Here is a 17,315-nt window from a genome sequence, read left to right on the forward strand (position 1 = left end):
TATCTTCTTGGTACAAGACTGCCCCTAGACCTTGATTGCTAGCATCACAATGTAATTCAAATTCTTTTGAGAAATCAGGACATGTTAAAATAGGAGCGGATATTAATTTCTCCTTAATAACTTTAAAAGAATGCTCACATTCCTCTGTCCAATCATACTTATTCTTTTTGGAAGTTAAAGCATTCAAAGGCTGCATGATGCTAGAGAAATTCTGAATAAATTTTCGATACCAAGAAGCGAGCCCTATAAACCTCTTAAGCTCAGTGACATTGGTTGGGCGAAGAAATCCAGCTATTGCCTTAACTTTATCTGGATCTACTTGAAGTCCCTTTTCGTTTACCAAGTAACCTAAATATTTTAACTCATTTCTACAAAAACAACACTTATTTAAATTCAGTGTCAAGTTAGCTTTATCTAAACGATCGAGTATCTTATAGAGGAGTTCTAAATGGTGTTCAAATGAATTGGACACTACTATTATATCATCTAAGTAACAAAACACAAAGGGTTTTAAATCTTCCCCTATCACCTTGTCTATGAGACGCTGCCAAGTAGCAGGACTTGTATTCAAACCTTGAGGCATTCTTTTAAATTGAAAAAGGCCTTTCCCTGGAATTACAAATGCAGTCTTTTCTCGACTTTTCTTTTCTAAGGGAATTTGAAAAAATGCGGACTTTATATCCAATGAACTCAAGTACCTAGTGTTTCGCAACTGAACAAGAATATCCTCTACCTTTGGCAGAGGGTAAGCATCTGGTTTAGATACTTTGTTCACCTCTCTTAGGTCTACAACCCATCTATAGGAGTCATCTGGTTTCTTAATCAATAGCACAGGAGATGCCCATGCACTATTTGAAACTTCTACTATGTCTTGGTCTAATAGTTCTTCTATGCCCTTATGCAATATTTCCAATAATTTGGGAGAATATGAGTAATAACGCCGTTTAATTGGAGGCGAATCACCTGTATCAATTACATGTTCCACTAAATTGGTACAACCTATCCCCCTTTTACCTATAGTTTCTCGATAATCTCTCATCAATTTCTCTAATTGACTCTTTTGATTTTCATTTAGCTTGCGCTTAGAGATTACTGACTCCACAGAATTAACACTGATTGGTGTTTCCAGTTTACAAGTACCCTTTAATAAATTTGGTTGTAAGCCCATAATCCACCAAAAATCAACACCAAGAATGAAATCATAAGTGATATCTGGTACCACTAAAAACTCGCATATTCTGGTAATATCCTCTACTTCTACAGGTAAGCTCACTATTCCTTTTACCTGACATTTATTCCCATTTGCAACTTGAATACTAGAGTATGTGGGTTTTTCAAGAGACAGCTTAAGTTTGGACAAAGATTTCCAACCTGATTTACCAATAACTGAATGAGTGGCTCCTGAGTCTAACAATCCATAAAATTTCAGACCATAAACTGAAATTGGCAGATAAATCCTACTATCTCTTTCCATTTCCAACTTCACCAAGTCTAGATTCACATAGGGGGGAACTAAATAATTTAGAGAGTACGAGTGCCCCTTGTCGGACTCTCTCCTTAGTTTTCCTGTCTCTGTGGCTTATAAGTTCTATCAGTTCTATTACCCCTTCTACAATTTGGACAATTTCTGGTTATTTCATTTTTGTACCCACAGCGATGACAAAATATTTTAGAGGATAATTTGCATTCTGAGAATCTATGCCCATTTTGGTCACAATTCCAACATTTAATACCCTCTCTTTTTATCCCTATAGACTGCACCAATGGTTTTTGAGATGCCCTAAATTGGAAAGTTTTATTAAAGGCCAAGTCGGGTTCTAAAGATTTAACCTTGTTCATTTTTGATGCCTCATATTGTTCAATACGGAATTTATTCAAATCTAGTTCCTTGCCAATCGATTTCAATTGCTTAATTGACAACACTGGTTGCAAAGCTAACTTTTCCAGATAATAGGGAGCTAAATTTCTTTTAATCTGACTTAACTTTTCTTCCTCTCCGACTTCTTTACTTAGTCTATCATATAGTCCTAACATACAGGCTATGAATGTCCCCACTGACTCAGTCATCCCTTGCTTCCTGTTTCTAATTTCTTGGAGTAAATTCTCCTCAAAGTCCAAAGGAAGAAACTCTGAGCGAAGCATAACCTTGAGTTCCTCCCAACTAGAGATATCATTCCTTACCGACCGAAACCAAAGTAGAGCTTGCCCCTCAAATAATTCCACTGCCCCAAGAAGCAATCCAGCTTCTGACACTCCACGGGCTATTGCAAGTTCCTCAATCCTGACAATAAATGCATTTACACTTTCTGAGGGACTACCACTAAATGTAATGTTCCACTTATGTAATTGTGGTCTACCTTCATAATTCCGGTCTGTTCTCATATTCCCACGAGTCTCTCTATGAAATGTATTAACATCCTGACAATTTTCATATTGATCTATTCCAACATTAACTTCAGGTCTCCTATGACCCTGCAAGCTTTGTCTTTCTACTTCTGGTCCTGAAGAAGAGGACATGGAACATATATCTGGACTTTGGTACTCTACTCCTTCTCCTAAGTTACTAAACAATGTACTCAATTGTTTTAAACTGCGATAAATCTCTTTACCCTTTTTTCTGTCTCCCCCTTGACACCTGGGAAAGATATAACTAATCCTGTTATTTAAGTGATACAACAGAGTTTTAATTCTCCTGGGCGAGGTTTCCTTCCCACCCTTCTTAATATCCTGGATGGCCAATTGTACTAAAGTGAGTTTCGATTCAATTACTAAAAGTTCTGACTCTATTTCAACGCTTTCTTCCTCCTTAAAGCCACCCATTGGTTGGTCACTACGCAATAATTCTCTGAGAGCCCCTCTTAAAACATCTATTCCTTCATCTGTACCAGCCGAGCCCCCGCGCACTCCGACTTCGTAGATCAGCTCATCCTTAGTTAAACGGTTAACCTCCATTCTGGCCAATCACAGAAAACATAGGGTCTCACCAATCTCGAGTGCTCTCCTCCGGCTGGAAAAATTTCCTTTCTTTCCCCGGAAGTCCAAATCGTTCAAGGCGAAGATCGAGCACTCTCCAGTCTGGTCCATCCACTGAATACCTCTGCCTTTCTGGCTTAATTTTATACCCTGTTACTTGAAAGAAAATTTAAACAAATTTTAGAATCAATTTCACAAGATATTTCTTAACCTATACATTGACATACACTACATAATAATCAATAAATGATTGTATCAACTCAGAAAAATTGAAATTAAATCTTAAGTGTCTACAACTTGAAATCACAACATTATTCAAGCCTCTAAGCACAAATCAAGAGCAGGCACTTCACAATCTCCACTTAAACAGTTCAACACAAATTATAAAACACGTAGTGATGAGTCATTTAAACAATCCTTGATCTTGTAAGGAACTAATAAATGCTTTAAACTAAGTTTGCCTCTCCAGTAAAATGAATCAAAGTTCAAACTGCCGTCAAGCAAGTCGCCGTTGCTGCCCCACGTTGGGCGCCATTTTGTCACGCCTTCCCTCGGCCTATGATCCGATGGGACCGCCTACCATAGCTAATACCCGGCAGCTCCCGGCAGGCTCCGATCTCTTGAGTCGTGGGCTGACCTCATAGGAATTTCAATTTTATGGGCGCCAGGCAACCAGAGTTGCCTTCCTATGGACAGCACTGAAGGGAGGCTTCACACAATTGTCACACTTAACATGGCAATTAATTTATTGCAGAATTTAACAAACATAAAGATTTCCTTTTAAACAAATACCAATAAATTACAGTGCGACATACATACAAGATACCATGAGAATATTGTCTTTTCTTCTGGTACCAAATTTGAAGATTCGAGACAGGAGAATGCTGGATCTCGGCTCATATCTGCCAAAAGGCAGCCGGATCTCTGAGACAGGAGAATGCTGGATCTCGGCTCATATCTGCCAAAAGGCAGCCGAATCTCAGCTACGTATATCCAGGAAATCACCTGAGTGGTGTCCACAGCCCCAGAGTACTTGCCCGAAGAGCGTCGGGAGATACGGCTTAATATCCTTCGGGCGCTTTCTCTATGCGTAGGCTGGACACTCTCTGAGTCGACCACTGTCGACCGGTCTCCTGTCTACTCTCTCTCTCTCTGCCCTCCGTCTCCCCGTCCTCACACACGCATATTCGCTCGCCTCTCTCACCTAGACTCGCCTCCTGGCTGACGCATCGTTGCCTGGGCTCTCCCGGCCAGCCCACCGACCTATCCAGGAGGGGAGGGGGGTTTTGGTGGGAGGTGGGTGTGTAGGTAGGAGAAGGTTTATTTGGGAAGGGGAGGGGTGGTTGCCTGAACCATGACTCCGCACGCCCAGCGAAGGGAATACGGGGGAAATGGGAGAGTGAGTCACCGTGGAACCGGCCGGTTAAGGCAAGCCCAGTGGAGTTTTCAGGGTGAACGTTACAATATATTATCTCAATTAAAAAATAAATAATTTCAAAAAATTTAATTTATTTTATTTTATTCCCATTTACCTGGTAGTAAAAGGACAAGTGTAGTTAATTGACAGTAAAAAATTGCCTAATTATGCGCTCACGCAGCATTCTCCCTGCTGGGCGCATATTTTGGGCCCTATTTTGCAAAATATTCTGGTGGTCGTCTCCCTCTTCACCTTGTAATACTTCAGCTTCTTGAGGTGGAGGAACATATCGTGCCAGGCACATATTATGTAGGACACAGCAAGAGTTTATTATGCTGCTGGCCTTTTCTGGCATGTAGTGAAGGACTCGATGCTTCAGGAGACATCGCCACCTTGCCTTCAGTAGTCCATTGCACTGCTCCACAATGCTTCTAGCTCTACATAGACTGCGGCTATATCTGTCTTCTGGCGAGTTTATTTCTACATTGCCAGGCACTGGGGTCAGAAGGCATGTCTCCAGGGGGTATCCACTGTCTCCTATAAAAAAAATTACATTCATGTTGAATATTAGTGCCTAAAACTATGAACTACTATTGTAATCATTACAGTACTGAATTGACTGAATATAATGATATTCATATTAGGCTGTTGGTTGAACTCGGTTAACTGAAATTTTCGTTCTTCAAACTTGATAAACAGAACCCTTTGCAGGTGAAGTGTGAACAGGAATTTAACCTGATATGGTATCTAAGAATATTTCATGTGTGGTGTACAACTAGGTATCAAAAGAAAAGGTATAGGGTAACGAAGTAAGAAAAAAGAATATGACTGGGTAAAATGAGGGGGGATATAAGTTGAGTGATCCTAAAACTTGTCTGGGACAGGTAGGAAAGTTACTGTTAGTGAGAAATAAAAAGGAAAATAAGGTGACACAATGTACCAGCCACTTGACAATCTAGATGTTGATGAAGGAAAGGAAGAGGGAAATCACCAGAAAAGGAAGAGAGGGAAATATTAGTAATACTAAGGAATAAGTGATCAAATGGGAAAATGTGAAATATGGGGTGGAAAAGAAGAGAAAAGGTATTTCCAAAAAGTCTTGAGTGGGAAAACAATCATATGTTGTAGTTTCATGAGAGTCAAAAAGCTTTATTGGCATTTGTTGCTGATGAATGTTGTAAAAAATCAATTTTGGAGACACATAGCATAGGATAGACAAGTAAGATTGGTAACTTGCCGTACAAAATGTAATAGATGGTGAGGAATTGCTAGATATTAAGTAGGTGCACATGAAGGACTTCAAACTTTAGGAACCATATCTGTGGAATTGAGATATGCAGCAGATGGATGTGAAACGACATTTTTTTATGGATGATTCGATGAAGATTTTTTGAAACTACCACAAAGATTAAAGATAAAAGAATGATATGTTGTAAGCTGTAAAGCAATAAACCTTTCCATGGGCTCAAAAATTCACAAGGCACTGGTATGAACGTTGTAGTGAAACCATCAATGGGTACAGCTCTCAAAGAAATAGTGAAATCCAGCTAATTGTGAGAGTTATTTGGAAATGAGGATAATATAACCGACTCTCAAAGAGAGATTTAGTTTTATTTATAACTAAATTCTTTCAGAGTTTTCATAAATGTAACTTCTGATGGCTATTTTAGGTTATTCAGGGGCAGCTAACTGACACTTTACCTACCTATAAGCCATGCATTAGTGTTGAGTTCCCTCTGCATTGCCAGCAACCCCTGCCTTAAATTAGAGTTATTGTATATGTAGCTGTCATGGGTCGCCCCTGGATATCTGGCATGGACATTCATTATTCTCATTGATGAATCACAAACCTATAAGGAGGAAAACAGCTCCATTGTAGTTAATGCACTTTAAACAAGAGATCACATTCATGCAGAAAGGGTACCTTACCACGAATTTAAGTATACCGGGACTAGCCTTACCAGTTGAACATTAATAGAATGGAACCGTTTATGATTAAAGTAATGCCTCTCCATATATTGTGGATGGTTCACTGGGGGGGGGCAATAATCGCCACATGGGTGCAATCAATGGCCCCTATGCACCCAGGAAACCCATACTTGGCAAAAAAAATCTGGAAATGAAATTCAATTAGTAAAACCCACACTTATGAATCTGGAAAAAGTAATGAATGACTTTATTAGGAAAACAAAAGAGAACTAGGTTAGGAATACCCTACTGAAATATTCTAGTTGACTCTCAGATATACACTTGATCTGTGAGAAATTGGAATGAACTTTCTAATTGTTTCATGCCACAGGGTAATTATGATTCAACAAAAAAGTAAACTGGAAATACCTTGATCTCGTTAAAGCATAGGAGCATTAAATATCAGTTTAGTTGAAAAAGTAGTTAATTCGATATGTTGAGATACAACTAAAATTTTCAAAAGGTAGTTCATATTGTTAATAGCATCCATTAGCATATGTGATAAACACTTACTGTTGCCTCAGCTCCGCCACAGATTCTGGGGACAGGTCGAGGGTAATCCATCGTGGCATCAAATAGGTGGTGATTGCTGCGGCTACTTCACTAATGCACCTACTCACCGACGATTGGTCCATATTCGTAAATTCATAACCCCCAACATATCCCTGATATGGACCACCGGCGAAGAATCTAAGTGCTGCCAAAACCTATTTAATTACCAAAGGTTATCATATTCTACCAAATTACAAATGTGTTCAGCGATGTGTTCTACTTTTCATTTCCACTCTGATGGCGAGCAATTTTTCCACTTTTAATACATTTTTGCGAATCTGCTTCACTAAATTCTTATTGAAAATACTTAGGATGATCGATGAAAGTGAAGCATTTGTGAAAAACCAAACACGTCTCGTAAAAAGACGATAATTTACAGCTAATTAAATACTAAATTCGAAAAATGTCAACAGGCCGAGGTACGAAACTTATGTGATTATCTTGGATACCAGAAAATTTCCAGCAAATGAAAAACTTCTAAAATTACACGGCAAGATAAAACAAAATAAACCCTGTATTTCAGTCTTCCTGGCGGTGTTTATTTCACATTCACTTCACTTATTTCCCTATTTTCGTTGTCAAAACTAGTATTATTACTGGAAAATAATTAAGTATAATACGTCAATATGACAAAATTAGCATTAATATATGATAATAACCTTTATTTCGACAGTTAGAGCTGACGATCGCGAAGGGGCCCTCAAATACGGAGTTAAACTTATATCTGCTCCGTGGTCACCTCTTTCGTTAGTCGATATAATTTAATAAATTTATAATCTTCGAAATAAAAGGGCGACTTCCGTTCCCGCATTGCACGAGGAACTCGTCGTATCTCTTGCTCTTCCTCTTCTAGATCTTCTAATACTTGCAGTCGCAATATTGCCATCGCCATGTTTGTTGATTTCTCGTACTTCGAAAAAGGTTTTCACCGGGTTTGAGTGAGGGAGTGAAATTTCGTACGTGCGAGCTCACTCCCCTGACTCGAGCATACCAAATTCACTCGTAGTTCGAGAAAAGGCCACGTGACCCCTTAGTTACCACTCACTCGCATACGAGTGAAAACTCAGGCATAGCCCCCCAGCATACCAAATTCACTCATAGTGCGAGAAAAGCTCACGTAACCCCTTAGTTACCATTCACTCGCATGCGAGTTAAAACTCAGGCCCCCACCAAGAGTTGACACTTCACTACCGTGTTTGTAAACAAATCCCCAAGCAATTGTTAACAAACTGTAATGTCCGTGTTCCTGTCGAGGACTCGGGCAGTTTGATTTCACTTCCTCGGAATGTTTGCAAATTAGTTTCATCGGAAGGTGAACTCATCAACAAAGTGTTCCAGAATACGATTGATCACCACAAAATTCAAAAATTGTTGGCTTAGCGAACAATTTTGACGGCCTAGAACTAAGATGTGGATGGCCCAAACAAGGTAAGTCAGGATCAAATAGTTGGAGCTCTGCATGAATTCATTTCTTTCTGTTTCAAATCAAACTGTGTAATAAACGAAGACGAAGTCACCAACTATCTACCTGAATATTTAAAGTCCTTGGACGTACCTCGCTTACCACGGCACGATTTACAGCAAAAGGTAGGCTCTGTGTTCAAGATCTTTCGAAACCTTTACCGACCAAAACGGAATCCAACGGAACGCGTTTGGTGATTAAAAAAAACTAATAATGAATGTGATTCACGCGACTATACTCAAAGGAAAATTCAAGTAGTGGTAGTATTTTGTTTTTAGGGTGCCTCGACAACTAAGCTTATTTGCACCACTGACAATCTATAAAATCAAAATTTTGAAAGCTACATTAAAAAGGCATGTAAACATTCATTAAAAAATTTTGAAATAAAAGGAGTAGTCAGATTATAAAAAGGTTGGAATTTACACACTGTTAATTAGCCCGGTCTCTATTAAAAACTTTGACTCGGCTGACACTATCAGGGTCGTCTCCTATGATGTGCCCTAATTCTCCTCCGATATTCAGCCGATGGCGCAAAGAACGGTATTTCTCCCACTCTGTCAGGAGATGTCTCAAAGTAGTGGGAGAGTCGCAAACATCACAAAGGGGTGGAATTCTCTCTTCAGTTATGAGGTACGAGTGGGTGAGAGCGCAGTGCCCAATTCTCAACCGTGCGATTGCGACCTCCTCCATCCGATTCCTCCTGACAGACGTGGGCCACGCTGAGATAACCGGCATGATTGTGCGTAGTTAAATTCCCGGTCAGAGAGCGCCAGGTCTCTTTCCACTTTTCTAAGGCTATCTTTTTCATGGTCGCCTTCAACTCCTCGTAAGGTACCAGCACAGAGGCAGCAACGTCGTCCTCGATGGCTCCCTTCGCGGCCGAGTCAGCCCTCTCATTTCTTCTTCGTGAACGAAAAAGGACTTCTTCGTGAAAGAACAATTCAAGAATTGTGATTGGGGCACTTTGTGAAACTTGTGGGATTTTAGTGCATAGTTAACTTTGAAATCTTATTTTTCTTTTGATTTTATGTTCGGTAAACCATCTACAGTTCTAGGAGGGTTAATTTGTATTCTCTCTCAAGTAGCCTGTAAAATTTTACTGCTTTTTTGATTTGCATTCCAAATTCTCTCTTGATATCTTGTGATGGTTTCATGACTTCAAACTTCGTGCATTGAGTATATTACCTGTGTCTAAGGACTGATTTTCGTGAGTAATTGACCGCTTTCATATTTTATCTCTCTAATGATTATGTTCGGTAAACCATCTACAGTTCTAGGAGGGTTAATTTGTATTCCCTTATCAATTATGTGTGAAAAGGTTGTTATAAAATTGTATTTGTACATCTCTGTTGTGCCTTAAATATGATTGTAAAAATATATGAATTTCCTTTGTGATATTATCAGTTGTCTAAGTATGTTAATTGTATAGGCGAATAACATTACCAATTATTTATTTATTTTCTAGGTATGTCACAGTAAGGTTCATCTATTTGTAAGTAAGTAATAGTGTTGTAATAAGGTTTGCCTTTTTTTGGTTCCCCTTCCCCCACAAAGTATATTTGATATACTTTATATGTAATATTAATGTTTTCATTTACAAATGTCATTCTTAATATGAATTTAATCACCTTTTCTTGGGTTATTAATTTTTTTGCTTACACCCAAGGCTATAAGATGCCTTAGTTCGATGTTAAGCTATATTTTTCACGTCTAAAATATTTTGCGAGCCCAATTAATTCTTTTTTCAGTGACTTTGCAACGGATGAGTGTTAAAATATCTTAAGCTCATAAACGGTATATCGTCTGCATTCCCAATGATGACGTCATGCTCCCTCACTACCCCCTCTCGATGTTATAATAATAATAAAATCCTGGATGTTAGCGTCAGCGTAGCAATCCAACGCAGTTTACTAGCTTAACTGTCCTAATGGTCTAAGGATGAGTGATGCCATTTATTACATTTCTTAGCCCATGAAGATCGTGGCCGACGGTGACGACGTCCCCCTTTTTTTACGGGTATGAAAACTTTAAAAAAAAGCGTGTTAAGATGAGAATATGGCAAGAATTTAAAAATCCCGGGCCAGCGGTACCGTGGGTTGTGGAAGTGGTACGGATTTTGAACATTAGATGGCAGTACCCTTAAGAATAAGTTCAGATTTTGGCCGTCCGGTGGCAGCACATGCGTGCATCCTCTCCGCATCTCTCTACGCGCGGCGGTATCTCTCTACCGCATCCCCTCGGCAGCGGTTGGGCATATGGATGGCATCTATATGAAAGGATGCACACGCACTCCTTGCGTCTGGATGGCATCCAGCTGCCAAAGAGAAATTTGATGGTTTGTGCCGGCTGGGTACCTTCTCTAGACGATCATCTCACTCCACCCATGCTAGAATACTACACAACTGCTCTCCTTTAGGTCAGATTAGTATACATCAAAAGCAAGCAAAGGGATGCTGACTCTACGACGGAGGAAAGAGCGTTGTTGAAGACCTTTGGCGACAGTGGCGGCTAGTGCTATAGGTTCACTGGTTCAGTGAACCCCCAAATTAAATTGCTGCTTTGACATTTACCTAAACGGAAACGAAATTGTAAGATTTATCTTGGAAATTTTCATTAAATACGTTTCAAAATTGTTGAAACAGGGCTGAAGTTACCGCGCGTGAGCTCTACAATTGTCGGCTGCTGTGCTGAGTTCAGTAGGAAGGATGAACCTCCTGACATAGGCGCGGGGGTCGCGGAGGGAGGGGGGCTTGCGGCGGAATAACATGGTCTCGGAGCTGCAAAGACAGTGCAGCGAACCCCGACTTCTCCCGAGAGTAACCGAACGTGTCCGAATGGCGGGTCCCCGAGAATAGCCGATCGTTCCCGAGGTTCACAAGTCTGCCAATTCCCGTAAACTGCACAACAAGAGGTTTCTCATGTCCGCCGCTAGTTGTTTTCGCTCCGCGCGCATTAAAATCAGCTTCAAAAATCGCCACTCGAGGCAATGACAAGCAACGGTATTCAGAGTCCTCTGAATTGCTGTTCTCGATGCTACTCTTTCTCTATATTACTCTTCGTCAGAGTCCTCTATATTGGATTCTCAGCACCACTCCCTCACTTCATAAATAGCGGACTCTGGATACCGTGGCTCGTTAGCGTCGCAAGTGGCGATATTTGAAGCTGATTTTAATGCGCGCGGATAAGTGTGCACAGCGCTGTCAACAGCTGGCGCACGATATCGCTGCAACTCATTTGTTTACTACAATTTTTAAGTTACGTCTCTGTCAGTCAGTATTGGTCAGTATCCGAATAGTGTTTCACCCTACTGAATGTGTCATCGTGGATTGTAAATTATTTCAGTTGATTGTGAGCGACTGTATAGTGTGGGCTTAGTGCTTCGAAACGTGTCAAGTATGAACAGTGTTGCATCATTACTTAGTAGTAACTTTTGTGCCCTAACTCTTGAACAAAAATGTGCAATCAAAGCACTAGGCAGACCGACGCCGCCTCTGGACATTCGTCTACAGCAAAGTTCTCGAGGCAAAAACTACACTCGTTTATTCAAGTCCCATCTGTATGAAAGAAATTCGTTGATTTGTGGATGTGAAGTAACCAATAGATTATTTTGCTTCCCGTGTCTTCTATTTTATAAAGGAAAGGATACAACATGGAAAACTACTGGAGTTTCAGACTTGAGTCATCTTACCCAGAAAATAAAAAAATATGAAACAACTTTGAATCATAAGAATGCCTGCCTGGATTTATCCATCTTAGGTCGTACTGAAATAAGGCAACAACTCAGTGAAGCTTTTAGGCTTAATGTTGAGAAAAATAACGACCAAGTCAGGAAAAATCGGTATGTCCTTTCAAAAATAATTGATTGTATTCGATTTTGTGGAGAGTTTGAACTACCTATGCGTGGACATAATGAAAGAGATGACTCCAATAACCCCGGTATTTTCAAAGGATTAGTGAATTTCTCAGCTACATTAGACACTATTTTGAAATCACACCTGGAAGTTGCCACTGTTTTTAAAGGTACGTCCAAGGAAATTCAAAATGACCTGTTAGATTGTATGCTGCACGTCTGCAAACTACATATTCTTGAAGAAATTCGCTCAGCAGATTTTGTGTCTGTGATAGCTGATGAAACTACAGATGTGTCTGCTAAAGCTCAGATGGTTGTAGTGTTTCGCTCTGTTCTCAAAAGTGGGTTGCCTATCGAGAGATTTTGGACATTTCTAAACCCTAAACATCATGATGCTGAAACATTATTCGCCTGCATAAAACATGTTCTTGTGGAAGTGCTAGGAGATGCCAAAAACAAACTTATCTCACAAAGCTATGATGGTACCAATGTAATGAGCGGCCAATTCAATGGTGTTCAGACACGTCTCAAGGCGAAGTATCCAAATGCACACTTTGTACATTGCTACGCGTACCAGCTCAACTTGGTCATGGTTCAAGCGACAAGTCAAAACAAAGAAGTGAGGGTATTTTTTGCAAATCTTCAAGTGGTGTGTACCTTTTTAGCCAGACCTCACAGAGAACTGACATTTTGGATGAAATAGTTGGAAAACGACTTCCTTCTGGCTCTTCAACAAGTTGGAACTACAATTTAAGATCCGTATTAGTAGTTCACCAAAATATTCAAGAATAAATAGAATGCTTAGGAGAGAATTAATAGAATAGAATAGGGGAGCCGTAGAAAGGAAGGGTGAGGGGAGTTGAGAGGGTCTGAGGCGAGAACTCCGGTTTTGCCCACTTTTACGATCCCACCGCCGGCATTAGGTAATCCCCAGAGAACGAGAAGGGAAGCCGAGAAGGAGGGAGCAATTAGCAAGGTTGTAGGTGATATGACCCAAGGTGAAGGCGCGGGGGTTAGAGGCATTGAGACGATACCGTTAAACGGGTAAGGTCCGAGGCGAGCGATTCCGTCGGCTCAGAAGAAAAAAAAGGGGAACCACGAGAATAAATAGCTACGTGCATCCTGGAGGGTAATCCTTTAGACGACTTATTGTATGAGGGAGAAAGACAAGTTATAAGGAGAGAATGTCCGGAGATTCAAGTGGAGTGTGGAGGTCATAGGGTAGGGGCTCTGATAGAGTAGTAGTAGTATTTGGATTTAGGGTGCGTCGACGGCAAGGTCATTTTGCACCACTACTGTGCTATTTAATTACAAAAGTTATGTATAAAGTAATCTACTGCATCTGATGTCTTCGTTGAAAGTGTGCATAATTAGACTTTATTAAAAATGTTTATTTCTCTGAGAAACCGAAATGTAAAGATTAAGTTGGTAGGGTGGTCTCCTAAAAGGGTTTTAAGGTCTCCCCCTAGATTATTTCGTCTTCGCGCTTCGCGGTACTTAACACAATCTAGCATGATGTGTCTAATACTTAATGGACATTTACAATCCCCACATTGGGGAGGTTCCTTCTCTTCAGTAAAGAGATACGCATGGGTCAGGGGGCTGTGCCCTATCCTCAATCGTGTAAGTACTACTTCCTCTCTCCGATTACTACGAGCTGAGGAGGGCCACGCTGCTACCATGTCTTTGATGCCACGGAGCTTGTTATTATTTAGAATCCTCCATGACTCCCTCCATTTTCCAAATACCGCATTTCTTAGAGATGCTCGTAAGTCCTCGTGGGGAACCAGCGTTGAGACAAGAACTTCGTTATTCAGAGCTTCCTTGGAGCCGCCGACAAAGGAGCCGCCGTGGTCACCTAGGGCTTCTAGAGCTGTCCTTATGGCATAAAGCTCCGCCGTGTACACACTGCACATCGGGTGAAGCTTTGCTCTGATGTTCCCGTGGATAGGGGAGACCACTGCACATGCACAAGCAGAGTTATCTTTCGAACCGTCAGTGTAAACGGGGGTAAGGTTGGGGTGATTCCATCGGAACATGGCAAACAAACGCTGGTACTCCGAGGGAGTTGTGGAAGACTTCGGTCGAGATCGTGAAAGAATATTCACCACCGGAGTGGGAGTGATCCAAGGGGGGTGTTCCGAGAATGAAACAGGATACACTTCAGGTAGCGTGAATTCGCATCCGCGAATAAAATCGTTAAAAGGAACGCTTACTGGTCTGGTTGCTTTAGTCCTTCGGTTAAAAACATTAATAAAACGGGGTTTAAAAAGTAAACTATAACATGGGTGACTCGTCATTGCTAAAATTTTGGAAACGTAGCTACAAAGAAGCCAGGTCCTTCGATAGCATAGAGGAGGCTCGCCTGCGTCGGTATATATACTGGGAATCGGGCTGGTCCTAAACGCCCCAGTGCATAGTCGCAGACCTGCGTTGTGCACTGAATTAAGTGCTTTCAAATACGTCTCGCGAGCGGACGCATACACGAATGAGCCGTAGTCTAATTTCGACCGCACCAGTGTGCGGTAAAGTAAAATTAAGGTGGTGCGGTCTGCTCCCCAAGATGCGTGGCTTAAAAACTTTAAAATGTTCAAAGACTTCAAACAGTTTACCTTGACAGAATTGATGTGCTCCTTCCAGTTGAGTTTGTGGTCGAGGGTCATCCCCAGAAAACGGACTGATTCCACAAATGGGAGGTTTCTACCACCTAGGTGTAACGTGGGATTTACATGGACGACCCGAGTGCGAGAAAAGTGAACGCACTTCGTTTTCTCCAAGGAGAAAAGGAAGCCGTTATTTTGGGTCCATTTGTGAAGTTTATTGATGGTGAGTTGCGCCATACGCGATGCATTCACGACCCTAGATGATCTGCAGAAAATCGCGAGATCATCCACAAACAGTGACCCTAACACTGGCTCCTTGATGCAGTGAGCTATGTCGTTGATCGCAATAGCGAACAACGTCACGCTCAGAACGGAGCCTTGCGGAACTCCGTTGTCAAGAGGGTAAAAATTTGACAACAACTGTCCCGTCCTTACTTTAAAAACACGGTTGGTTAAAAAACTTTGTATAAAAATGGGCAAACAGCCTCTAAAACCCCACTCGCGTAATACGCGTAGAATCTTACGTCGCCAGACCCGGTCGTAAGCCTTCTCTAAGTCGAAAAATACACCGACTACGTGTTGGCGGAGAAGGAAGGCTTCTTGGATGAAATTTTCAATCCTCACCAAGTGGTCCATTGTGGAACGGTTCCGTCTGAATCCGCATTGTATCCTAGAGAGGAGTTTTCGACGCTCCAGCCACCAAATGAGACGTCGATTTACCATTCGCTCCATTAACTTGCACAGGCAGCTGGTGAGAGAAATCGGCCGGTAAGAATTCGGATCAGCTCGGTCTTTTCCATGTTTTGGGATGGGAACAATGACGGACTCCCGCCAGGACGGAGGAAAATCCCCATTGGCCCAGAGCTGATTAAAAGTTTCAAGGATTTCCAGCAACGCCGATTCCGATAGATTTCGGAGGAAGGCATTGTGGATCTCGTCGGGTCCTGGGGACGTGTCGTGGGAGTCATGGATGGCAGATTTCAGCTCCCAAATGGTAAATGGCATATTGTAGTCTGCCGTTGTTTTAGGCTCCATAAAGGATATAGGGACGTTCTCGAGCCTTTTCTTGAGGATCGCAAAAGAAGGTTCATAGCATTCGTCGCTGCTCACTTTGGCGAGTAATTGGGCGAATACGTTCCCTATCGCAGCTGGAGAAGTGATAACCTTTCCTTCGACTTCTAGGAAGGATATACCTAGATGCTGGCTGCTACCCGATATGCTCCTCACCTTACGCCATACCTGTGCAAGTGGAGTCCTGTGGTTGACACCGGAGACAAAATTCATCCAAGAAATCCTCTTTGCGTCCTTTATTACCTGACGCGCTTTCGCTCTTAGTCGCCGAAAAGCGGAGAGATTATTTGCTGTAGGATACTTGTTGAAAATTCGGAGAGCTTTCTTACGTTTTTTAATGGCTTCTGCGCAGGTTTCATTCCACCATGGCACAGCATTTCTTGGAAGGATGCTTCGAGATCGTGGTATGCTAATTTCGGCGGCTTGAATGATGCTGGATGTCAAAAGATTTACGTTTGTTACACAGTCGTTGTTTTTATCCCACACGTAGTTAAAATTTGAGTTAAAAAGATGCCAATCAGCTTTCCGGACAATCCAACAGCCTGGTCTAATAAAATCGGGGTTTAAATTTTGCTCCCTTTTGATTAAAAGGGGAAAGTGATCGCTCCCACTAAGATCCTTATGCACAGAGAGTTTGAGTTTATTGACCAAACTAGTCGATACAATACCCAAGTCAATGGAGTAGTAGTAGTGTTTGGATTTAGGGTGCGTCGACGGCAAGGTCATTTTGCACCACTACTGTGCTATTTAATTACAAAAGTTATGTATTAAGTAATCTAATGCATCTGATGTCTTCGTTGAAAGTGTACATAATTAGACTTTATTAAAAATGTTTATTTCTCTGAGAAACCGAAATGTACAGATTAAGTTGGTAGGGTGGTCTCCTAAAAGGGTTTTTAGGTCTCCCCCTAGATTATTTCGCCTTCGCGCTTCGCGGTACTTAACACAATCTAGCATGATGTGTCTAATACTTAATGGACATTTACAATCCCCACATTGGGGAGGTTCCTTCTCTTCAGTAAAGAGATACGCATGGGTCAGGGGGCTGTGCCCTATCCTCAATCGTGTAAGTACTACTTCCTCTCTCCGATTACTACGAGCTGAGGAGGGCCACGCTGCTACCGTGTCCTTGATGCCACGGAGCTTGTTATTATTTAGAATCCTCCATGACTCCCTCCATTTTCCAAATACCACGTTTCTTAGAGATGCTCGTAAGTCCTCGTGGGGAACCAGCGTTGAGACTAGAACTTCGTTATTCAGAGCTTCCTTGGCCATAGCGTCTGCTATCTCATTCCCGGCTATCCCCTCATGTCCCGGTACCCACAGAAAATGGATATTCAAACCCTTTCTCGAAAGGGTCAGCAGGAGAGAGTGTATTTCTTGCACGATCGGGTGCACGGGTGAGAAGCCAGAGATGGC

At 41.5% G+C, this 17,315-nt stretch overlaps 2 protein-coding genes across 2 annotated transcripts; one reads left to right on the forward strand and one right to left on the reverse strand.

Moving 5' to 3' along the window:
- Positions 1-2,980: 2,980 nt before the first annotated feature.
- On the reverse strand, positions 2,981-6,555 carry LOC124161434 (putative nuclease HARBI1). Its single transcript, XM_046537752.1, has 3 exons — positions 6,096-6,555; positions 4,568-4,927; positions 2,981-3,129 (listed from the first exon to the last, which is right to left on the reverse strand). The coding sequence occupies exons 1-3, from the start codon at positions 6,223-6,225 to the stop codon at positions 2,981-2,983; spliced, it is 639 nt and encodes a 212-aa protein (XP_046393708.1). The 5' UTR covers positions 6,226-6,555.
- A 5,713-nt stretch (positions 6,556-12,268) lies between these two features.
- Positions 12,269-12,925, forward strand: LOC124161435 (zinc finger MYM-type protein 1-like). The gene has a single exon (XM_046537753.1). It carries the CDS (start codon positions 12,269-12,271, stop codon positions 12,923-12,925), a length of 657 nt encoding a protein of 218 aa, XP_046393709.1.
- The last annotated feature ends 4,390 nt before the right edge of the window (positions 12,926-17,315 follow it).

The sequence above is a fragment of the Ischnura elegans genome, chromosome 6, assembly GCF_921293095.1.
Source record: "Ischnura elegans chromosome 6, ioIscEleg1.1, whole genome shotgun sequence".
In the NCBI taxonomy this organism is placed as follows: Eukaryota; Metazoa; Arthropoda; class Insecta; order Odonata; family Coenagrionidae; genus Ischnura; species Ischnura elegans.